Source organism: Rutidosis leptorrhynchoides, chromosome 3 (assembly GCF_046630445.1).
Source record: "Rutidosis leptorrhynchoides isolate AG116_Rl617_1_P2 chromosome 3, CSIRO_AGI_Rlap_v1, whole genome shotgun sequence".
NCBI classification, from domain to species: Eukaryota; Viridiplantae; Streptophyta; class Magnoliopsida; order Asterales; family Asteraceae; genus Rutidosis; species Rutidosis leptorrhynchoides.
The window spans coordinates 10429682-10456412 of record NC_092335.1 but is presented as its reverse complement, the minus strand read 5'-3'; the positions used below and the strand labels follow the sequence as shown (position 1 = coordinate 10456412).

At 36.1% G+C, this 26731-nt stretch overlaps 2 protein-coding genes across 2 annotated transcripts; one reads left to right on the top strand and one right to left on the bottom strand.

The window, feature by feature from the left end:
* Nucleotides 1-8702: 8702 nt before the first annotated feature.
* LOC139895725 (two-component response regulator ARR17-like) lies at nt 8703-9605 on the top strand. The gene is made up of 5 exons (XM_071878265.1): nt 8703-8817; nt 8906-8988; nt 9110-9187; nt 9322-9392; nt 9479-9605. The coding sequence occupies exons 1-5, from the start codon at nt 8709-8711 to the stop codon at nt 9567-9569; spliced, it is 432 nt and encodes a 143-aa protein (XP_071734366.1). The 5' UTR covers nt 8703-8708; the 3' UTR covers nt 9570-9605.
* Nucleotides 9606-12743: 3138 nt separating this feature from the next.
* On the bottom strand, nt 12744-13430 carry LOC139899669 (uncharacterized). Its single transcript, XM_071882517.1, has one exon. The coding sequence runs from the start codon at nt 13428-13430 to the stop codon at nt 12744-12746; it is 687 nt and encodes a 228-aa protein (XP_071738618.1).
* Between the last annotated feature and the right edge of the window lie 13301 nt (nt 13431-26731).

Here is a 26731-nt window from a genome sequence, read left to right as displayed (position 1 = left end):
CCATAATTCGCTGTAACACACTTTCATCATTTAAATTCAAAGTTTTTCGTATGTATCCTGATTTGGGAGGGTCATTATCTTGCTGACCCCATTTATCATTATTATTAACATACCAAAACTTAGTGGAAGAATAATGAAATCCATTCTTGGTTACTTGGCCGAATAAGAGAGTAGAATCCAAGGAAACGTTAATTAGAAATCATCAATTGATTGAGTGGTGGATACTTTAATCAAATGTGACCAATATCTTAATGAATCTATCAAGTGGGGTTCCTTGCTTTATACTTGTTGGCCAATATATAAAAAAAAATATAGTAATATTGAGTTTAAAAGGTGGGTTCAGTTGTAATAAATGGCTCGGCAGAAATAGGAAAAAACAAACGTATAATATGTAGGAAATAAAAAATTGGTGGAAGGTGGCGATGGTAACCTGAAGGTGGGTTGCTTTAGTTATATTCGAAATAGAAAGTAACACCCAAGTTTTGATTTGTAATTCAATCAGGAAACAAGTATTGTTGTGTTGATTATTCGATGGTTATCAAGGAAGAAGTGAAAAGGAAAAGTAAAGAGAAATTTTAAGATGATTTGTTTATGGTTGGCGTTTGGTTAACAGGATGAAGAAAAGAACCCAAAAATGTTGAGCATTAAAGTGGTGTTGTGTTGGTGTTGGTAATCAATCAAGAATCATGATCACGATGGTGTAAATGATTTATTATATGATTAAGTGTTTTGGATTCAGCAATAAAACAAGAGAACGACTGCAACAGGAGTAGGAAGGAAAGAGGACGTGCAGCAGGTATGGTTGATTCCAATTGAAACAGAAAAAGAAGGAAACTATAATTCTTGCAGTGGTTTGTTTATGGATTTGGTGATACAAGAGATTGGTTTATGACTAAATTCATGAGTACATTGTTTGTATTTTAGCAAAGAAGCTCGACAAAAAGAATCACCCGTACTACAAAGAAAATAAAAAAAATTAGAGATGAATGTCGATTGCTAGCCGGATTTGGCTGGATTATGAATTGATATCAATGTTCACCAGACAGATACAAATCATGAGCAGGAGGTGAAAAGACTTTTGTAAAAGTTGATAGAGATTGATAACAGAATACATATTATTTGAATTTGTATATGTATATAACCCTATTTATGTATATATATAGATATACTGTATATGTATTTATATATGTGTATCTATATCTTTATATATCAATTATATACATATATTTGTATTTGCACTTTAAATTATATAAAGAAAAATAATAATAATGTTAATTATATAAACATTAATATTTAATATTAATTTTATTAATATTAATGTAACTAATAATAACAATAATAACAAAATAAATAAGGATTATAATATCAATAATATTAATAACAATACTTGCATAAATCAAATTTCATATATTTATATTTATATATTAAAGTAATACTAATATTAATAATATTAATTTTATCATTTATATTGAAGTAATGCTAATAATTTAACTTTTATATTTTAAATTGTATACTTAATTTAATTATTAATATCATATGTTAACATGTATTGAATATTTAATATTTATATATTTTATATAAATTACAATATACTTACAACATTAATTATGTATGGATTCATGTACATATATTTATTTTTAGTAGTTACTTCATTATTTTATATATACTACTTTACATATTCAACACAAATGATTAGATTGTATTTTATTTTACATATTTAATTTAAATTTTGTTTCATTACTTCTAATTATTATACATTCTTACATTTACATATATATATATATATATATATATATATATATATATATATATATATATATATGAATATTAATTTACATTCTTACATTTATATATATATATATATATATATATATATATATATATATATATATATATATATACATATCAATATTAATTTACAAACAATTGTTCGTGAATCGTCGGAAGTAGTCAAAGGTCAATTGAATATATGAACATCGTTTCAAAATTTTCTAGACTCAACATTACATACTTTACTTATCGTGTCGGAAACATATAAAGATTTAAGTTTAAATTTGATCAGAAATTTCCGGGTCATCACAGTACCTACCCGTTAAAGAAATTTCGTCCCGAAATTTGAGTGAGGTCGTCATAGCTAACAATAAAAATGTTTTCATGACGAATATGAGTTGATAAATAGAGTTTTATCATCATTGAGTAATGTAGATAAAACAATTTGATTACGCGCAGAGTATAAGTGAAGCTATCGCAAAAGAGTGAAATGAGTAATTGTAGAATCATTTTAACTGATGACGTAGTTATGATTGATTTTCAAAATTCATGGAATTTAAAGAAATTCTTCATAATAAGATTTGGTTCTTCGGCGATTAAGAAAATCAGGATCTTCTTTGATTAAATGCAATATTCTGTTTCGATTGCTCTGTCGGATATTTTACTATAAATCCACCCCTGTCGTTTCCTTACAATTCACACCTTCTATTCTTCCCCCCTCAATTCCTACTTTAAAACATTCGTCAATATGCTCCATTCCGTTCTGATTCTTAATGTACTCTTAACTTTCATATCTGTCATTCTTCTCTTTCATCTACCACTGGAGGATTTTATTTATTTTTTACTATTACCTTGGGGTTATAGTAATTTTAATTCTCCCGTGCCTTTACGTGGCAATACGTATTGATATGCATGGTTTCTAATTTATGTGTTGTCATCGAGCTTTATATTTTCTTTTATATTCAAGAGTTTCATACTTTTGTCTCCTCTTCCCGACTTCAAGTCAAGCGAACGATGGCCCGGAATTCGTAGATATGGATTTTGAAATGAACATAGTTAATATTCTAAGAAGGGAATCGTAATGGCACGATCTTGATTTGTCAATTTACCAGAATTCAATAGAAAAGATAGAACTATTAAGAAGATATGTTCTTAATATGCTTGGAGATTGGGTATAATGTAACAGTCGTGTAACATGGCACATGATGATGGTACTGTGAATCATCACATTCCATTAGAAACTCAGCATGACCTAATGTAATATAATCACGTTGATCAAGTGTCATTATATTATACTAACTCATGCATCAGTTCCCAACACTACTTCAAAAAAAACATTCATATTTTAAATTCGAAGGTTCGCAGAATATAGAAACTAAAACAGTTTCCTTTTATGAGATAACACAGATAGCGTGGAGAGATAATTATTATCAGACGAGAATATTTATGAAGGTATCTTCAGAAATATTGAGGATATTTACAATGAAATATACGATAATATCTTAGAATGTTAGAACCAAATTGTGATGAAGAAATTCATTCACGATGATTTAGAGCGGTTAAGGAGTAAGGTATTCGCTAAAGATTCTATCAGAAACAGAATCATCAAGATTCTTTAAATACAGGGTTTGGTCCTTGTATTTGTCCTTGGTCTCCTTTATGTTTGCTCGATTCATTTTTCAGAACTCAGAGATCTGATTTGTAAGCTAAAGTGCTTTTCAGAATTTCAGAATGAAAGTTCATAATTCTAAAAGATAATTATTATGTGTATACATATAACCGTTGATGTAGAATTGCTACGAGATTCAAAATACTGATTGCTAATTTCCGATAATTGATATGGTAATTCTCGTTTTAAGATATGGATGAGTATATGGTAAGGTTTTAATGAACAACCATAATGATTCTTTGGAGAGACTTAAATCAATGAGTAATGAAGTTGCTGGTAAGTTTAATGCTAATGTGGTGGAATATAAACGGTTTCCCGGTAACGATGATGAAAGGGGTAATCTTTATAATAAGGTTTATTCGAATGAAAAACTTGAAGTTGATTTGCTGGAGCTGTCACAAAATTGGCTAATTTGAAAAGAAAGTGCGTTGTTATTTTCGAAAATAACAATGCCAAAGAAGCTAGCACAGATACGTGTTAAACATTTATACAGTTTTCGAGAATTTTTCAGGTGCATAACTATATGCGTAAATCTTTTCTTCCGTAGATGAAGTGTGGTTGATTCATCCTCCCGATTGTGTTTTCAAGAATCACGAAAGGTTTGAACGTAGATTGTAATCGTCAAGATACAAATGAGGTTTGAGATGAAATCAAGTGGCAAACTTGCAGAATTGTTTAGTTTCATATGTTATAATTAATATTTTAATTCATTTGAATTGTCCACTGTTGGTCGTCCTCAGTTGATTTGTCCACTGTTGGTAGTTGGTAGCTCAAAGGGTGGTTTAACAGGGTCCCCTTTAAGTCCTGCGAAGAAACGCTTCATCATATCCTGAACAAAATCAGGTTGTGAAAATAAGTGGACCATGTCAGGAGGTGGCGCCTGCATAAATTGGCTTGCGAGATTCGCCCGCCCCTGAATATTTTGCCAAGGTTGCCCCATCGTCTGCGGATATAACCAAGGTTGATGCGTTAGAAAAGAAGGCAAGCTTGACGGCGCAGAGTATACAGGTAGCTGAAAAGGTGCCGAAGCATGTGGCGCAGATGCCTGCGAGACCTGAGGGTATGCCGTTATGTGTCCAACCGTATGTGTAGTGCTTTGCTGTTATGCGGTTATCGGCGTCCAATGAGAATTGGCGTCTGGAATGACACCGAATCCCCAACTATTAAGTAACACTTGCGCATCCGCAGGGGTTAGAAACTGTGAAATTGGGCGCGACGGCTGCCAAGGTTGCAGTGGTGTAAACGACGAATTTTGCTGACAACCCTGCGTCTGCAGAGAGATTGAAACCGTGGTGCTGTAAATAGGCACCTGGCCGCAGCATACTACATGTGGTCCCACAGTTTCGCCGCCAGTGCCTGCAAAGATAACTCTTGGATCCACTGCAGAAAAATCTAGCCGCGTGGTTGTAATCGGCGAGTTTGCCTTTGGCGGTGTAATTCTATCCGGGAATATCGGCTTATACCTTTGGAAATGTTCGCCAGACACGGGTGGAGCATAAGGCGTGTATCCCGCCCCCGTAGTCATAGCTTGCGTTGGCTGATTACCAGACGGCGTGTTCTGGTTGTCCGTTTGAGTACGTTCCGATGATTCCCCGGAAGACATGATTCTGTTAAAGAAACAAAAAATTCGAGAAAACTGTGAGTAATGAGCTTTATAATTCAAAACTTTAAAAGAAAAAATAATTAAACACGTCTTGAATTAGTTCAGCTCTCAATGAAAGCACCACTTGATCGTGCATATATTTTCCAAGAGATTAATATGCATGTTCAATACGTTTAAAAGAGGTTTAAGGATCTTAGAACTTAGCTCTCCGGTCAGGCTACCGTGAATAACCCTGGCCGACATGATGATGTCGGCGGGGTGGCTAGGTGATTAAGTCCACCTTCGATGACGGTTGTCGATCAAAGGCCCAAATAAGGTTGTAGGAAACTGTCGAGAGTGACTAACCTGTTAACCTTTGATGATGATAATGATTACGTATTGTGAGCCACGTAAATGTGATGTGTCCTGGAATGATAATTAGGGTTAGTATATATAGGAAAAACCCTAATTCTAGAATCATCCAAGATCATGATAATCCTTTCCATAACAAATTCCCCGAATACCGGATATAATTATGGAAAAGATATTTAGGCTTGATGGCCAAGTAACCGCCATTCCGAGAACAAAGGGATTCAATACGCTACCGCATACCGCAAATAGAGTACATGCGTACGCACGCTAGTGATTGCCCGCATACGTATATAATGCGCATGCGGGTTGCGGTATCATTAATAGACTTGAGGTTGACAAAAATGCTTTTATACATGAACGGGCACATTGGACAAATAATATTTTCCATCCAAATTGGTGCTGGTCTCGTGACCCCTCGGGTAGACTTCAAGGAAACCTCGCCAATTTATCTAATGATTTATCTAGTTTTGCACTTACTAACAGGAATAAGGATGATTGAATATGGACTCTAGCTTCGGATGGAATTTTCACGGTAAAAAACTGGCTCAACTACCCGAATCTACTGGTGCTCAAAACAGTTCAGCTGCACCAGAAACTATAAACAATAAGAAGGTTTCTCTCAAAGTTGAATTATTCGTGTGGCTGGCTAGAAAAAGATGGTTACCGGTTCGAGTTGAGCTTGACAAACGTGGGGCGGATGTCCAATATGTGATGACGACCTAGAGTGTATTGACCATGCATGTTTTCTATGTAAATTGGGTGACGAAATATGGGTGCGCGTTTACAAATGGTGGAATTTCAATCCTTCATCTAATTTCTGTTCGACTTACCTATTATTAGGCAACGGTTATAACTTTTAATCATCACATGGTAAGAATATCTGGCAAGCAGTAGTTTGGACATTGTGTTATATGATATGAAAAATAGGAATGCGGTTGTGTTTGGTAAAAATAAATCGGGAAGTGCAAGAATTCTAAGCAAGATACAACTAAGAAACTTTGAATGGATATCCAATACATCTAAAAACATAACTCTCGAGTGACATTGGTGGCTTACAAAGCCTATCTTTCGAACATATTATCTCAGAGAGAGTCGGATCACAGCAAAAGCTTTTCTCATATTCCAATTTGTGTAATTTTTTACATTTGGCTTTTCAATATAAAAAAAAAGTAGATTACACATTGAGTAGATCTGGGAGATCTGTTGTACATGAATATACGTTCAAACATAAAACTACAAACGTTGAAACATCACACAAAACATACGTGAACAATATTGAACTAAATCAAAACAATCTAACACCAATTTACAAACACGAGCAGCTAAAACACCAAGCTGCAACCGCCGCCGCGAACCAACCTATTAATATAAAACCATCGAGCTCGACCAAGCCCGTAAAGGACCTCTATATCCACAACTACAATATCCTGTCACAAAGAGCAAAACCAAATAAACAACCAATCAGCAAGTACCGTTTACCGGGAAACTCAACAACACTCGTCCTAACACCAGCAAACTGACGAAGTCACTTGGAACTAAAAAAGGCGGAGGAACCACCGAGAACCATCAATTATATTTCCTATTTAATATTTATACTCTAAATTGTAATCGTGTATAAATATATGATTCTAAGGTTTTACAACGTTCAAATTGTTTATAGTCCGCCAACTATTGTATTAATGGTAGATATTGTGCATCAGTGCATGTGCTGTTTAAAATAGGGCCCGGAAAGAACAATCCTAAAACAATTAATAGGATAGTACGTTTATCGTATATCGTGAATAAAAGTTTAGGAGAAAAAAGAAAGAACACAGAGAACAAAGTTGATTGAATAGAGATTTTGTAATTACTGACAAACTAATACTAGTGACAACCTACTATGGGCTTTCAGTTGTTCTAAACTAGCTATAAATAGTTACTCATTAATTTAAAAATATTTATTTATCATTTTTAATTGTCCCTTACATAAAAGTGGATATGAATCTGAATCTAGAGTTGTTGGAGAAGGATTTACGGAATTAATTCGAAATAAAGTAAATCATTGGTAAAGAAACATTTTGAAAAAAATAATTAAAAAATGAGATCTTTTGTTCAGAGAAGGCAGTTCAGTAGTTGATATTGATACTGATATTTGTATATTTGTATACATAATATATTATACAGTAATAATTTAATCTATTAAATATAATTGATTTTTAATATTAAACTCGATTCTAAAAATATTTTCTCTGATTTACATTAATTTTTGAAAATTGTCGCTTTATTTTCATTTTTAAGAATTAAAAGTTTGCTCTGAAACGATATATTATCCACCTAAATCAACTAAAGTATCATTTGACCATTTAGATTTATTTGGAAATGATAAACGGAAATATTATTTCAGTTATTAGGTGAAGAACATATTTCAATAAAACATAAATTTATCAGACTACTGAAAAAGTTGAAAAATATATAACATGAGTCCTCATAAACTAGATTAAACATTTTTAAAATTTAACTTTTCATATTAAAATAAAAATATAATTTTAATATTAATATTAATATTAATATTAATATTAATATTAATATTAATATTAATACTTGTATTATTATTTTAAATAATACTCTATCATTTTGATCATTTGATATTATTTTAGAGAGAATTTGATTTATTACTTGTAATACGGCTCTATTGAGTCGACAACAATCGTCGATTTATTGGCGACTTGACTGACTCTTAGAGCCTAAATTAAATTCCAGGCAGGAGTTAAAACCCATGAAAATTTGATTCTACCATTTTCATGGCGTCTAATTATTTTTATTTTATTATTTTTATTTTTTTAAACTTTTTCTACCTAAAGGCCGGAGGTCCTCTCGGAAGCAATCTCTTTATCCGTCGAATAGAGAGAGGGATGACTTTCTCTACTTTTGAGAGTGTTTCACTCTGGGTGAAGAAATGACTTGTCTTTATTCTCGGATAGGAGAAAGATTGTCTACATCTCACCTCCCCCATACACCACTTATGTGGTATTGGGTTTTGTTGTTGCTGTTGTTGTTGATATTATTTTAGAGAGAGAAAGAAAGAATAAGTAAAAAATGTGGGGGACTGCATCGAATCCAGAGAATTAAACTAAAAGAAGATCACGAAATATTTGTGACTTTTGATTTAATTTCCTCCATCTATATTTTAATATAAATTATATAAATATAAATATAGATATAACGTTTCTGTCTATATATATATGTGTGTGTGCTTATATATTGTGTACATATCACATATATATTTTACCTGTTGCTTGAGTCTGAGCTTGATTAAGCTATTAATTTTGATCAACTATGTCGACTGAATATTGTGAAGACAACGTGCCTCATGTTTTAGCGGTTGACGATAATCTGATTGATCGTAAACTTGTCGAAAAATTGCTTAAAAATTCATCCTGCAGAGGTAAACACATATATATTTTTCGGTTATTTCGCTTTTCATTTACTTTTAGTGAATCATTAATCTTACGAGTGTAATCGTACGTTATCAGTGACGACAGCAGAAAATGGAATGAGAGCGTTGGAGTATTTGGGGCTAAGAGAAAATCAACAACAAACTAATCTTAACGCCAATGTAAGTTCACCAAATAATTAATTAATATTCTTTTTTAAAAAATTAAAAAATTATGAATTATGTAATGAAATGGTTCGATATATATGAAGTTTACATTATGGGATGGTTTAATGTACGGCAGGGTCTAAAAGTGAATATGATTATTACGGATTATTGCATGCCTGGAATGACCGGTTACGAGCTTCTTCAGAGAATTAAAGTAAGTTTTATTTTTTTTTAAATACTTCTGTAACAACATTGCAGTATTTTTCAAGTTCTTATTTGTACAGTTGTAACATAATGAGATATTTTTGTATCAAGTCAAATATAAATATATGTGTGAATTGCTAGCAGGAATCATCTATGTTGAAGGAAGTTCCGGTAGTTATAATGTCATCAGAGAACATCCCAACACGAATAAGCGAGTAAGTTTTTTTTTTTTAATGTTATTAATTAACATATTTTGAAAATTTTAAAACACGAGTTTTGGCTAATATCTGAGCAAATTCAGATGCCTAGAGAAGGGAGCGGAGACGTTCATGTTGAAACCATTGAAGTTATCGGACGTTAAGAAGTTAAGAAATCAGTTAATTAAATGTTAAGAAAATGTTTGCTATGCCGTTCGGAAGAAAAAAAAAAAAAAAGTTAAAAACTCTAGTACTCCATTGAATTTTGGCTGGTATTTTTATTTTTAATTATATATATGGCATTTTGTAAGTTAGAGACATATAGAGTTGTTTGTTCGAAGTCTTCTAACATGTAATTTAATTTACTTTTGTAAAATCAATGTATGATCATATTCCAGTAGGGAGTAACATGTTGGACACTTTTGACGTATGTCTAAGGATGGGCCACCGCTTTAGGGTATTAGATTTCAGCCCAAAACTAGGCCCACTAACTCCAATAAGCCCACAAGAAGTATTGGTATAAAAAGCCCATTTTTTGATCCACGTATACTGAATTACCTATTTGACCCTTAATTATACTTATAATAATAATAATAATAATCAGTGTTGTGAAAACCCGATTACTCGCCGATTAATCATTTTTAAAAGCAATCCTTTTCGATTTTCAAAAATTCGTTTAATTAAACGGTCAACGTCAATTCATGGGTCAAAACCGAATTTTGTAACCAAAATCAGTCAAAGTAAAAAATGGTTAATATTTTAACATGAATTTAAACTAAAACTTTATAGTTTTGGAGTAAAATGCACAATTTTAGACGATTATGTTAAAGTTTATTTTTATATTTATGGGTTTTTTTTCTATATTTACACATACAATTTTTAAAAATTAATATTTAAATGTATACAGTACAAATTCGATTAATCCCCGATTAATCTCCGAATTGCCGATTAATCTCTCCAAAGTCCCGACCAATTAATCTCCGAATAGCGAATTTTGCAACCTTGATAATAATAATATAAGTTCAACTATCCAAAGGCATAACTGTAAACTTATGAGACAAATGTGTAGATGGATTAAAAAGTGGTCTGTGAGAATCATCTCCCTTAAATTTTGACTAGTTTTTGTTTAAGCAAAGTTAGTCAAAATACCTTCAAATTCAAAAAGTGACTCACATTTTGCCCTTAAAATAAAGAAATTGACAAAATGCCCTATTAGCAAGCACCAAACATCATACTTGATGCGTGTTTAACCATGCTAGATGCGTGTTACTATAAAACACACATCAAACTTTCTCCACAATTTCTTCATTTCTTCATCCATTTCTTCATCAAATCAAAAGAAACCTAAACTATCCAAATTAAACCGAAATCAAATCAAAAGTTTATAAATCATATGTTATACCATCAATGCGTTGATAATTTACTTTTTTCTTTATCTTTATAAACTCACCAGCGTTGCAAAATCCATTAACCAGATGGAGAACGACTTCACACTACCATTTGAAATCATTTGTTCGCGACGATGATCATTGCTGTCACTTTCTCTTTTTTTACACCAAACCCTAACCCTAGCTTTCTCAATTTATGTTTTCAAATATTTTTTCGAAAGTAATTCGTTCAGAACCTAGTAAAGGGGTGTGTCACGAAACTAGGAAAGGGTAATTCGATTACAAATTCATCATCATAATTTATGATTTCGATATTTGTAGATTCTTCCAATATTTTTTGTTCATGTATCCATCTTTAATTTATACATGTAACTATAACACGCATCACGCACCAAACATCAAGCATGAGTGTGTTACATGTAACTTTAATTTATGATTTTAAGTACGCAAGTATTTGTTGATGATGATGGTAAGTTGGTGACGAAAAATGGTTGTCTCGATCATTGCCTTGATAACACGCATCATGCATCAAACATCAAGCATGAGTGCGTGGTGCGTGATGCATGTTAAGGGACATTTTTTGTAATTTATATATATATAAATTGTGCTAAATGGTGTCAACCTATGATTGGTTGACACCATTTGTTAATAGTAACCCTTTTTTATTTTTCTTTCTCAAAGCATGATTTGCCCAACACCCCCCAAACTACTAACCCAATACCATCCGGATCCCCTGACCCGCTCCACCAACCCGACCCGAATACCCGCTACTGTAGCTGCTACTATAGCTACAGTACTTTTTTTTTTCCCGAAAACCATCCCGCAGCGAAAGCGCGGGCCAAAAAACTAGTTAGATTTATTTAAGGGAATTTTATTAAATACATTACACATTTTGACCTATTTTCCTCTTATTAGTTATATGGCATTTTGTAAGTTACAGACTTATAGAATTTTCTGTTGGAAGTCTTGTAACATGTAAACTTAATTTGCTTTTGTAAAATCAATGTATTATCCGTATTCCAGTACGGAGTAATAGGTTGGTCACTTTGGACATATGTCTAAGGCTGGGCCACCACTTTATGGTATTAGATTTCAGCCCAAACCCAGGCCCACTGACTCAAATAAGTTCACAAGACGTACCTGTTTAAAAAGCCCATCATCATTGTCATTTACGGAGAGTTTATGTGCACAAAGTGGCTTTGATTTGATCTCATTTTTGTCCAAATCTCCACTAAATACTCAAATACAAGTACCAATTATTACGAGTATAGATCGCACGTGTGTTGCTGGGAAAAAGAATTTTGTTTTATAACTTAAACATTATTCTGGTAATCCGTGGCAAAAGCAAGAATTTTTTTCATCGGAGGCGAAATTTTTTCAAGAGTAGAAATTTTTTTTGCCCAAAATGTGGAGGTTTTAGGGCAAAATATATAGATTTTTGAACAAAATATGAAGATTTTGAAGCAAAATATGAAACCTATGAGGCCAAAAAAGAAAATCCAAAATTTTTGTACTACAAATTGAAAATCCACTGGGTGCCCGTCTACCCCTTCAAAATTTCGGCCTTGCTGGTAAAGCTGACTCACCTATTATGTCATGTTAGAAAATCGTTTCTAGCAACATATAATTTCGTTATATAATAAAAACAATTTTTTAATAAATTATATTACAATTAAAATACGAATATCTAAAAAAATTTTTGAAAAGCAAAGATTATTATTAATAATGGAATATCAAAATACAAGGCCCTATATACACTATACAATTATGAAATGGAGATACACTTTCTAGGAACTAATGAACGAGGGTAGCGACGAAAACTATAAAAACTAAAGAGGGAATAAGAACTTGAAGAATCAAGCCGAGAGAGAGGGAAACAGTGACGATCAAGCGCCTACAAAGTTTCCACACGCTAACCCGATTAATCAAACCCTCGATAGAAGAAATAGAATTCGCAAGCTACACTACATGAGAGGGTATATCAACCTATACCGACACGATGTGGTGGATCCGTAACGAAGAAGGAAGCATTGATGAGCCATTGGTGCCACATGATTGATTTCTTTTTGCGCAATCTTTTGGATATCCAACTATAACTTTGAGTTTGTATTTCGGAGAGAATCGAGGCGGGAGACCACGTTTTTTTGGAGAAAACATTTAAATTTCTATGTTTCCATATTGTGTAGCATGTAGTCCATTTGGTTGCTTGCCATATTGAGTTCCCGAGTTTATTGAGAGCGAAGGCTTGATCATTGATAATCGCATCATTTACATTGGAGATTAGTGTGTTGTCTTGGGCCCACCAATCAAGAACATGTTTCCATATTAGAGTCGATTTAGGGCACAGTCCGAGAATGTGATCAGTGGTTTCAATATCCATTTCGCATAAAGGGCACAATGTGGAGTCGAGATCAATGCCACGTTTGTCTAATTCAGATCTGACCGGTAGCTTTTTTTGTAGGGCTCGCCATATGAAGATGAAGACTTTTTGAGGCAGGAGTTTGTTGTGGGGGATCGTTGTGTTGAGAGTGTTACCACCAAGTTTCAATATGTTAATCAGTTTTGCCATAGATTTGGTGGTGTAGGTACCCGAGGGGTCAAGAGTGTATTTCCAGGAGTCGGGTTTGACGGATAATGTGACGGAAGAGACGATGTTGTTTAATTCCATTAATTCGTTAAGAGCTCGGCCATTCGGGGGTCTTGTCCAACACCAATTTCCCGAAGAGGAGCCGTTGTTTTGCGTAATTCTTTCAGCGACAGTTGCGACTTTGTTGATCTCAAGCATATATAGCCTATGAAAGAGTGTGCTGAAGCGTTCTGAGCCAAACCAAATGTCGTTCCAGAAATTGATGGAGGTGCCATTTCCGAGACATTTTGTGATGGAGGATGAAAAGCCAGTGCCAAGGTTGTTCGCGACCTTGCCGGCTTTAATGATTTCTTTCCAAACCGTGCGACCTGAAATGTTCCTGCAAGAAACGTTAGAATCCAACCCCCCTTCCCATAAATACTTGTGATAATTTTGACCCATAATGCATTTTCCTCGTTTTTAAATCGCCACCACCATTTACATAGTAGTGAAATATTTTTGCTAAAAAGAGAGCCAATGTTTAAACCGCCATTTTCGTAAGGAAGTAGTATTTGATCCCATTTTATCCAATTAATTTTATTATCAGAAGATGACCCGCCCCAAAAAAATTTGCGTCTTTTGGCTTCAAGGAGGGTAAGGATAGAGGAATGTGTGAGAAAGAGAGAAGTAGTAAAGCGGTATGCTACTTAGAATGGATTTGATAAGTGTAAGTCGGCCACCAAAAGAAACCGTTTTGGCAGCCCAGTCGGAAAGTCTTTTGTCAAACTTTTCAACTATTGGATGCCAAGATGAGGGGTGTGATGTGTAACGACCCGACCAAAACCGTTATTGACGGCGTCGTTAACTTAGGTCCCGTTGCGTGGTCGTAGTCCCTATATGAGACTCGTTTGACCAAAATTATGTCGCGTTCATTTGAAACGTGCATGACTTGCAAAGTTTAGTTCACCAAACGGATCGACAACAAGTTTAAGTTTACAAAAGTCATAAAGTATACATGAAATAACTTGCGACATAATATAAGTTGAAAAACACAGTTGCTATAAATAGCGTAAGTATGTAAACAATATGTTTGAATCCAAAGGTGCTACCACTAGCGTATGCATGTATGTATGCTTGACTCCAAGCATGAAATCAGAGTGTATGCATGTATGCTTGACCCCAAGCAAGTATGAGTGTACGCGGAAGCATGTATCAAATAGCCAAGTATGAACCTGAGAAACATATAGAAAACTGTCAACGAAAAACGTTGGTGAAATCATAGATGTATTTGTAAACGTTATATTTTGAACCACAAGATTTAGTATTTCCATAGATTGATCATCCAAAAGTTGCATTCCAAAAGTTGGTTCGCGAGCACCCAATTATCAAGACTTAACGTTTCCTTCCATAGAACCCCATCACAATAGTGTTAGAACATACACTGTTTCCCGAAAATATATTTCATCCGTAGACGGTAGCGAACCGTCCGAAATGAGGGTTTGTCAAACCCGTATGGCCACACAATATAAGTTCTCGCTTACACCCTGCAAGTGTAACTAATGATAATCGAATTGAGGATTTTTGTTCTAACTCGCTGTGGAATGTTTGTTTTCCTTGTACTTGTGTTCAAAGTATTAAAGCAAGTAGTACAAAATGTAACAAAGTATATGTTTCTCAGCCCACAATTTAAGTATAAAAAGTTGTTGAAAAGGTGGGACTATGATCTCACCTCGAGTGCACGAGTATAAAAGTACTTCACAAAGTAAACGTGTGCATGAAAGTTGTTTAGCCTTGACCTAAACAAGTAAGTTATATCAATTAACCGGTTACGACACAAGGTCGGGCGAAATGTGTTCAATTAGTCCTATGGCTCGTTACGACTCGATTAAATATAGCATGTGAATCACGTTGTCAAGTTTCATACAAGAAACAAGTATAAAAGCATGTTAGAATGATTGTATAGAAGTTTGGTTAAGTTTGACTAAAAGTCAAACTTGGTCAAAGTCAACGAAAAAGTCAACACGTTCGGGTTCGGTCCCGAACTATTTTTCTGAGGTTTTTATTCATATATAAGCATATTAGAACAAGTTTCATGTGAATCGGAGGTCGATAGCTAGTCAAACATTTCGCGTGAAATGGGACAAAGTGGGCAGAATCTGGCCAGGCCAGATTGCGCGCCGCGCGGGGAATGGGCGCGCCGCGCCACCCTCTGTGCAGGCATTTTTCTGTTTTTCAAAGTATGCACGAGCTAAAACCAAATAACCACATCTTATGATCCGCAAACAATTAGAACATGTATCTTATATCATCGGAAAGGTAATTTGACGAGGAAAACACCTAGACACATTCCATCAAGAAATTCAACACTTACAACAACCCAAAACCGCATTAAACGTTCATAATCAAAGTTTCAAGTTCGTAAAACGTATTTTATGATTCGGGAATCCAATTTACACATACGATATGCCGTTTCGAAGGTAATTAAGCATACATTACAACTAATCACTAACAATTAACATTCCATGGCATTCAAGCATCAAAAGTTCATGTCAAGAACTATCAAACCCTAGTCAAACATCACAAAATCAATATTCATGTTTTTGAAGTTTTCTTAATCAACCTACGCATCAAAACGAAGCTAGTGATACTAGTAACACAATTAAAACATGCACTTTAACAATCTAACAACATTAACTCATCCAAAATCAAAGATTTAGCACACCCATTTCAAATGTTCAAACTAGTTACTCAAAACGACGAATCGAGCAAACAAAACATATATTCATGTTATACACGAGCCATAGACACTAACTAACACCATTTCAAGTCAAAAACACGAATTTAGAGAAATCTAGAGTTTTAGAAATGTTACCCAAACGAGATGAAGTTGGTATCAAATTGTAGAGGATGAAGAGAGGATTCCAAATATGTAATTTGTTTTGAAGTTTGCTTCCAATCCCGAATTTAGATGATGATTCTATGAAGTTGGGGTTTGTGTGTGTGTTCTTGAGATGGAGAGAAAAGGGATGAGGGAGATGATGGAATGGATGAAATGGGTTGACTAGTTGACCTAGTCAACTAGTTTGCCCATTTGGCAACTCCGGTCCCTCGAGTTTCAAAGCGGGTGCGGGATTTAACCGATCGAATATTTTTAAAACGCAAGTTAACGAGAGATGTTATAATTAAATGACGGAATTATTATGAACGTTAGTCAATGGAAACTACGAATTTAAATAACGAAAGGTATTATTTAAAAGAAAAAGACGGTGTTAAAAATAAATTTAACGGAAAAAGGCGGGATGTTACATTATCCACAACTCAAAAGAAATTTCGTCCCGAAATTTAGTTGGAAGTAGTAGTTGTTGAATCTTCCTCGAGATCTTGCGTTGCCAATTCTACGAGTGAGGGAGAAGTACGTCCTAGGGTATTTCAACGAACTTCGACGGTCGGGACTTTTACGTTGGATTGAAGTTTGGTTTCACGATTCATGGTTTCAACCGGTTCTCCTAGGAAGTGAAGTTTATCGTCGATAGTAAGCTCATCAAAGAAGATAACAAGTTCTCGTTTCGCAAAACACGTCTTTGAGTTGATACATCGAATGTAGGATAACGGAGACCCCAAAATGAGTCGGAAAAGTCTAAACGGCTAGCGACGGGTCCAAAACACCCCAAGAATTTAAAGGATCAAAATATCGCAGATTTAGCTTCCTACGTTTTCCCGAAACGGATTGCACCTTTCCAAGGTGCGACTCTTAACGTGACGCGGTTTCCCACGTGGAATTTGAAATGTTTACGTCTAACATCGGCGTAGCTCTTGGTGATTACGAGTCGCGTAGGGTTTTACCTGAATATGAATAAATTTTCTCGGTTGCTCATGAATAACCTCGGCCCCGGTGAATTGATCATCGTTTACTTGGTTCGACAAAAGGAGAATGACGTTTCCGGTCATATAAGGTTTCGAAGGCGTGGCGTCAATACTCGAATGAAAATTTGTAGTAAGAGAGTTTGATTAAAGGCAAAGACGTTTCTCAAGAAAATTTGAAGTTGGTAATACAAATTCGTATTATGGTTTCCAAGGTTTAAATCGCATGTTTGTTCGGTCCGTCGGGTTGTGGATGGTACGCGGTACTCATGTCTAAACGCGGTCCCGAGGCTTTTTGTAAGGTACTCCAAAATCTAGAAGTGAAACGAGGATCTCGATCCGAAACGGGGTATATTTCCCTAAGGCATATTGAACAAGTTTGCTAGGAATTGAAAACGTTAGCTAGGACAAGTTTCTCAAGAAAATTCGCGTCGCGGAAGATTTATCGGTTTCCAAAAACGTTCGTCGGGGCAAGTTCTTATCGGGTTTTGAAAACGATTGTTAGGACTATCCACCCTCGCGGCGAATATTTGTACGACGTGAAGAGTCGCTCTCCATTGCGAATTTAGAATAAGGACCTCCTGAACCGGAAGTACGAGGGTGATGCAAGAGAAGTTTCCGCCCCGATGTGAGCATAACGAGTAAGTTGTAGTTAGTCAATAAGACTGTGCGAGAACGAGCTAGTATACCCGTGTGACATACGGTTGAAGTCGAATGGAATCGGTAATTCATTCGGAAGCATAAATATAATTTGACAATAATTGAAGGTGTGTCCCCGGTATGGTTGTTATAAATATTCTCGGAGTTTTCGGATGTCCAACCATGAAAAGATGAAGTCATGTACATGGCACATGGTGGTGTTTAGGTTGATCGAGTCTAACCACCATCACGTGTCACTAGAACTTTGGTATGTCTTACCGTAATATAACCACGTTGATCGAGTGTCGTTATATTACGCCAAATCATACCTCCATTCCCACATCACTCCATGGGTTCAAGTTCGTGTCATCGCGAAAATCTAAAATGAACAAAATGTAACGACGTCTCAAACGTGACTTGTATTAAATCGAAATAGTTTCTACAACTCTAAAGAAGCGTTTCCCCGCGGGAAGGGTATAAATGATTCAAACAATAATGTATTTAGGTATGAAAAGAGTAACAAGTCATGATAACAAGTACTACGCAACCGTAGCGATAAATGGTGATGACGATACTCATCTAGAGTAGTGACAGTGACTTTACAATATTCATGGATAGTAAGATGAGACGGGGGAAATAACAACCAAGGAGTCAGAGTTCCCGAACGAGTGTGACTAATGAAGTCGTCGTCATCCATACGTGTATGAATCATGAATTTACGTGTGTTACCAAAAAGTGGCGGAATACGAGTTCGTATGATGAAGGTTGGGTACCATTAAGAAGTTTGCCTAAGAATGATTCAAGTATAATGCACAAGTAGTCAAGTAAGTGCTATCTATAGCAAATGTATGTCAGAATGCAAATGCTAACTATCCGGTTGTAGTCTAGACTCACTAATGCGTCCTAACGACTCTGTTAGACACACTAATGCACATCCTAGTTCCCTACAACCAACGCTCTGATACCATCTGTAACGACCCGACCAAAACCGTTATTGACGGCGTCGTTAACTTAGGTCCCGTTGCGTGGTCGTAGTCCCTATATGAGACTCGTTTGACCAAAATTATGTCGCGTTCATTTGAAACGTGCATGACTTGCAAAGTTTAGTTCACCAAACGGATCGACAACAAGTTTAAGTTTACAAAAGTCATAAAGTATACATGAAATAACTTGCGACATAATATAAGTTGAAAAACACAGTTGCTATAAATAGCGTAAGTATGTAAACAATATGTTTGAATCCAAAGGTGCTACCACTAGCGTATGCATGTATGTATGCTTGACTCCAAGCATGAAATCAGAGTGTATGCATGTATGCTTGACCCCAAGCAAGTATGAGTGTACGCGGAAGCATGTATCAAATAGCCAAGTATGAACCTGAGAAACATATAGAAAACTGTCAACGAAAAACGTTGGTGAAATCATAGATGTATTTGTAAACGTTATATTTTGAACCACAAGATTTAGTATTTCCATAGATTGATCATCCAAAAGTTGCATTCCAAAAGTTGGTTCGCGAGCACCCAATTATCAAGACTTAACGTTTCCTTCCATAGAACCCCATCACAATAGTGTTAGAACATACACTGTTTCCCGAAAATATATTTCATCCGTAGACGGTAGCGAACCGTCCGAAATGAGGGTTTGTCAAACCCGTATGGCCACACAATATAAGTTCTCGCTTACACCCTGCAAGTGTAACTAATGATAATCGAATTGAGGATTTTTGTTCTAACTCGCTGTGGAATGTTTGTTTTCCTTGTACTTGTGTTCAAAGTATTAAAGCAAGTAGTACAAAATGTAACAAAGTATATGTTTCTCAGCCCACAATTTAAGTATAAAAAGTTGTTGAAAAGGTGGGACTATGATCTCACCTCGAGTGCACGAGTATAAAAGTACTTCACAAAGTAAACGTGTGCATGAAAGTTGTTTAGCCTTGACCTAAACAAGTAAGTTATATCAATTAACCGGTTACGACACAAGGTCGGGCGAAATGTGTTCAATTAGTCCTATGGCTCGTTACGACTCGATTAAATATAGCATGTGAATCACGTTGTCAAGTTTCATACAAGAAACAAGTATAAAAGCATGTTAGAATGATTGTATAGAAGTTTGGTTAAGTTTGACTAAAAGTCAAACTTGGTCAAAGTCAACGAAAAAGTCAACACGTTCGGGTTCGGTCCCGAACTATTTTTCTGAGGTTTTTATTCATATATAAGCATATTAGAACAAGTTTCATGTGAATCGGAGGTCGATAGCTAGTCAAACATTTCGCGTGAAATGGGACAAAGTGGGCAGAATCTGGCCAGGCCAGATTGCGCGCCGCGCGGGGAATGGGCGCGCCGCGCCACCCTCTGTGCAGGCATTTTTCTGTTTTTCAAAGTATGCACGAGCTAAAACCAAATAACCACATCTTATGATCCGCAAACAATTAGAACATGTATCTTATATCATCGGAAAGGTAATTTGACGAGGAAAACACCTAGACACATTCCATCAAGAAATTCAACACTTACAACAACCCAAAACCGCATTAAACGTTCATAATCAAAGTTTCAAGTTCGTAAAACGTATTTTATGATTCGGGAATCCAATTTACACATACGATATGCCGTTTCGAAGGTAATTAAGCATACATTACAACTAATCACTAACAATTAACATTCCATGGCATTCAAGCATCAAAAGTTCATGTCAAGAACTATCAAACCCTAGTCAAACATCACAAAATCAATATTCATGTTTTTGAAGTTTTCTTAATCAACCTACGCATCAAAACGAAGCTAGTGATACTAGTAACACAATTAAAACATGCACTTTAACAATCTAACAACATTAACTCATCCAAAATCAAAGATTTAGCACACCCATTTCAAATGTTCAAACTAGTTACTCAAAACGACGAATCGAGCAAACAAAACATATATTCATGTTATACACGAGCCATAGACACTAACTAACACCATTTCAAGTCAAAAACACGAATTTAGAGAAATCTAGAGTTTTAGAAATGTTACCCAAACGAGATGAAGTTGGTATCAAATTGTAGAGGATGAAGAGAGGATTCCAAATATGTAATTTGTTTTGAAGTTTGCTTCCAATCCCGAATTTAGATGATGATTCTATGAAGTTGGGGTTTGTGTGTGTGTTCTTGAGATGGAGAGAAAAGGGATGAGGGAGATGATGGAATGGATGAAATGGGTTGACTAGTTGACCTAGTCAACTAGTTTGCCCATTTGGCAACTCCGGTCCCTCGAGTTTCAAAGCGGGTGCGGGATTTAACCGATCGAATATTTTTAAAACGCAAGTTAACGAGAGATGTTATAATTAAATGACGGAATTATTATGAACGTTAGTCAATGGAAACTACGAATTTAAATAACGAAAGGTATTATTTAAAAGAAAAAGACGGTGTTAAAAATAAATTTAACGGAAAAAGGCGGGATGTTACATGATGTAGGGGTACCAATGGGGAGTCCGAGGTATGTGAAAGGGGTGGTACCGGTAGAGCAATTGATATAATTAGCCATTTCATCGGTTTCAGAGGGAGAAGTACCGATTCCGTAGAGTTTACTTTTTCGGAAATTGACTTTAAGACCAGAGATTTTCTCGAAGCATTTAAGGAGTTTGGAAATGTTTTTGGCATTCCTTTTACTCCATTCCCCGAAAAAGATTGTGTCGTCGGCATACTGAAGATGAGTGACAGTGATGTTTTCGAACCCAACTTTGATGCCATGAATATGACCATTAGCTAATGCTCGTTTAGCGAGGATGTTGAGACCTTCAGCGACGATGATGAAGAGGAAAGGTGAGATAGGGTTGCCTTGGCGTATGCCTTGCCCTGGGGAGAATTCCTTAGTGGGGGAACCATTGACAAGGATGGATATGGATGAAGAAGAAAGGCACGCACGAATGAGACTGATCCATTTCAAGCCGAAACCCATGTATTGCATGGTGTTAAACAGAAAGTCCCATTCAATACATTCAAAAGCTTTTTCGAAGTCAACTTTGAAAATTAGACCTTTGCGTTTTTTCTGTTTGAGTTCATCGATAATTTCGTTAGCAATAAGTACGCTGTCTAATATGTAACGACCTTTGAGGAAGGCTGTTTGTTCAACCCCGATGACCTTATGTATGACTTTGGCGAGGCGATTAGAGAGGATTTTGGTAAGGATTTTGTAGTAGCTACCGATTAGACAAATAAGGCGGTATTCATTCAGACCGATAGGGTTGGGTTTTTTGGGAATGAGGGTGAAAAAAGATGCGTTACAGCCGTTCGAGATTTCAGAATTGGTCCAAAACCATTCTAAAGCTTTTATGAGGTCGTGTTTAATAAGGTCCCAGTATTTTTTGAAGAATTTCATATTAAAACCATCAGGACCGGGAGCCTTGGAACTATCACAGTTATTGAGTGCGTCCCAGATTTCCTTTTCGTGAAGTTCGGACTCTAGTAGGATGTTATCTTGAGGGGAGATATATTGAAGGTGAGGAGCATTATCGAAAGGGCAGTGATTGTTAAGGTTGTTTGATTTGAAGAGATTTTTGAAGTAGATGAATGTTTCGTGCTTTATGACATTAGGATCTTCAATCCAAGTACCATTAATGGAAATGCCGTGTATGTTGTTTTTACTTGTTCTCTTTTTAATGTAGTTATGGAAGTATTTCGAGTTTTCATCACCTTCGAGAGCCCATTTAATTCTTGATTTTTGTTTTAGCATGTTAGTTTTGGTTTTTTCTTTGTCGATGTGAGAGAATTTATCGTTTAACCATTTATTTTTCTCAATTTCGGTCAGGGGTCTAGTTTCGGCTAAGGCTTCCCATTCGTTAATGGCATTAAGGTGATCTAGGATTTGAGAATCGAGGTTATCGAGTTGTGAGCTATGTTTTTTGAGTTCCATTTTTACGTTTTTTAGTTTGTTACGGAATATACAGTCAGGGCGGTTACCGGTCGTAGGGATTGACCAGGCCCGAGCAATGACAGAATCAGCATCCTTGAGGTCGAGCCATGTATTGAAAACACGAATAGGCTTAGGTCCGGAGTCAACGAATGTGTTTCTAAGGATTATGGGGCAGTGATCAGAAAGGTCGCGGTCAAGGGTTTTGGAGGAGATGTTAGGCCATAATTTTAGGATTTCATCGGAGATGAGGAATCTATCTAGTTTACTAAACTTCATTCTTTTAATACAGATTCGGGTGAATTTTTTCCCTCCAAGGGGTAGATCAATTAGGCCGGAGTTGTTAATGAAGTTGTTAAAGTTATTAGCCCATTGTTGGTTAAATTCACAATTCATGCGTTCAGAAATGTTTCTAACCTCATTAAAGTCGCCAAAGATGATAAACGGGAACGTGAGAGAGTTTACGAGGGAGGTTAATTCGGACCAAAATCTGAGTTTTTTGGGAGAGGAGTGTGGACCGTATACATTGATAAGGGCAATCTTCGAGTCATAACCCGCCCATGACCCGCAGATTGCAAGAAAGAATTCTCCTTCAATAGCATAATCGAAGGAAAATATGTTACAGTCCCATATCGTAATGATACCTCCTGAGGCGCCAACCGAATCTTTTTGCACTAATTTGAAGTCAGAATTATTCCAGAATGATTCAATGATGTTATCATGGGTATGTTCACTTTTTGTTTCTTGTAACCCTAAAATTGTAGGTTTCTCCTTAAGACAAATACGCTTGAGCCAACTAATTTTACCCAATTGCCCAATGCCCCGGATATTAAGAGAGATCGTACACATTTAAAACAAAAATAGAAACGAGTAAAAGGATGAGATGTTACCGAACATTCCAGCGGATACCGATGCTTTGTCCGAATTCATTTGTGTCGATGCTTAACCCTTTCGAGGAGCTCGTTGACATTTTGATATTATTATGCCTTGAAGTTGTCTCCGAGCCATGATTCTGTTTTGACGATTTATTCCCGACGATGGATGAGGATTTGCCATGCTTTGTTAATTGTGAGAATCTTAGTTTTTGACCACTCCGAGCGAGATGTTTAATGTATAGCATATTTGATCTTGGACGGTTTTTTGGGTTCGGTTGAAGGGCAACAGGTGGGATATGATTCGCGGGATTGATTTTGAGGATATCGTCTTTGGAGCTTCGTTTGAAAGGATGTTCTTTATCTTTAGGGATCAGAGTGGATTTTGTGCGCGCTACAGATTTTTGTTTCAGTTTGGATTTGGCTTTACCGATGGAAAGTAACTCGTCAATGTTAAAAGGGTCGGAGGGAACCGTGTTGGTGTGTGAAGGGGGTGGATCAGGCATTAGGCTTACCGGAGAGATATGTTGGTGTAGATTAGGGGAGATAGGTGAACTTGGAATCGTATCTGGTATAACGGTCTCGGTTAGGGGTGAATCAGAGGTGACATTCACGTTAGGAGAAACTGGGTTTTGGATTGATTGGTTTGTGATAGGGTCGCGGGGGGTATTGGGCTGAGATGGAATTGTAGTGGGCTCACAAGGATTATGTGGGCTTGGTGTTTCATGGGCTTCGATAGGAACTGTATTAATTGGAGAGTCGAATGGGTTCACTTTGGATAAGGGTTCAGGATGTGTAGGTTCTGGATTAGAAACACTTACATTAATAGGTGTGGCTACGTTTAGCGGGACAGGACCGTTAGAGGCATTAATTGGGGGGGGGGGGGGGGGGGGGGTTGAAGAATTAATTTGGAAGTTGTAGGTTTCCATGCGTTTGGGTGATTGGGATGATGAGCCATTTTCCGAAAAAGAATTACCTTGATTGTGGACCGAGGTGTTACCGGAGTGGTTGTTGACGTGATTATGTTGCGAATGATCGTTGTGGGGTTTATCGTTAAGAGGATCATCGTCATCCATGTTTGATTCCTCGTCGGAAATTGGTTCATTGATGTCCGAACCGTTTTCCGAATTGGATTCAAATGGCAACTCATCTTGATAATTAAACATAGAGAAGTTTTGCACCTCTTTTACATAAACCGAAACTTGCTTATTATCGTCATGTATAATAATAGCTTGGTCATCGATAGGTTTAAAATCCATGGTCTTAATGATAACCGAACCATGAGATAGATCTTGGTTGTTTTCGTTGGTAATGGAGCAATTAAAGGTCTCGACAATTTGACCCCAATTACAAGCAATATCCCGAAAGGTGGACTCCAACCAACAAGTGATCGGGACACCAAATATATTAATGCAAGCTAAACGACCGGAGGTGGTGTATTCTTCCGGGTCCCAGGGGGTAATATCATCGAGCCAATTCCAAAGTGGGTGATCCGGGTTATTAAGCATCTCAAGGGCAGGCCGCTTATCATCGTATATGAGCATTAGATCATGTCCCCCGAGATATTTGATAGTGAACCCAACGAGGTTTTCGCTTTGACAAATTTCATGAAAATATTCGAGATATTCTAGATCCTTGACCTTACCGATAACCGCATGACCAAGTAGATCGATTAGGGATTCGTTGACATTAACCTTGATAGTTGGGATTTTTGTTTTGGGAGGCTGTTTGTTAGAAGTCACCTCCATATAACTTCGGTCGTCAGTTTTGTTAAAGGTATAAGGTTTGGGTTGATGAACCTTAGCAGGCTTGGTAGGATGTTGGGTATTGGATTTTAAGTTGTCATTTGTAGTATTATCCCATGCCCTGTACACCTTGAGGAGAAAGTCCCCAGCAACTACAAGACCTAAACGTCTAGCAAGTGAATCCTTGTCATACTCAGGGACGTCTAAGAATCGAACAAACCCGAATTTTTTACCACTTTTGAGGGTTTTTTTAGGGATATAGACTTCGTGTATGTTGCCATAACGTTTGAATATACCCCAGAAATCAACCGAGGTCCAATTTTCGGGAAAATTATGGAACAAATACGAGGTGATACGGGTTTTTTCAATCGATTTCATGGATGGAGGGGTGTTAGGTTTGGGATTACCGAATTGCTTGATGAGGTTGATGGAAGCTTCACGTTGTCTAAAGTGATTGTAGATGAGATTTGAAGATGAGTTCAAATTGGTGATATTAGATTTAGGGTTATGTGGAACGGTAGGGATAGAAGTTTTGGGTGGTGGATTTTTATGGGATTTGGAAGGTGATTTCTTGTTACTCCTGTCGACTTTTACCCAAATTCCTTCATTAATGGGACGGTACTGGATGTGGTTGGCGGTGGTGCCGGTGGTGATTGGGCGGCGGTCATGGGACTTGGGAGTGAAAGGAGAAGTATGGATGGGGTACATGGTAACAGAGAGACAGATACAAGGCACAAGAGAATACAGAAACAAGGGGCGATTGAAATTAAAAAAAAGCTAAAAGATGATACCGGAATAGTACGCCGGCGGTGGAGAAATAAGTGAGAACCGTTCATATTCTAGAGAGCGTTTCAATTAAATTACTTTGAAGATTATTATTACGAATATCTAAAATTAGTAGAAACCTTTTATCAAATATCAAATAAAGGGCAAGAAATTTGATTTAAAGTTTAGGATTTTGAGTTTAGTCCTTAAATCCAGAACGCTAAACCCTAAACTCTAATTTTAACCCTAAATCTAAACCCTAATTTCTAAATACCATTTATTACGAAGAATATTATTTATTCGAGCGTTTTATAGGTCTAAATGATAACATTTATCATAAAGTGTTTTTTTAAATGTTCATATTTATCATAAAGAGTTACGAATGGAACTGATATTAATGAGAATTCAAAACGACCAATTGTTACGTCTTTTTAGTATATAGATATAGAGAGGTGATACTAACACTAGTTTTTTATCCATACACACTATTTATCCTAAAATTTACAAATATATCGCTAAGCTTATCTAGAGAGTTGAACTTCCATCAGTATAAGTAAAGATATAATAGTAACTTAGGTAAGGTATGTATGAATCAAAAACTGGTGTGGTGTGTAGATAGATATAGA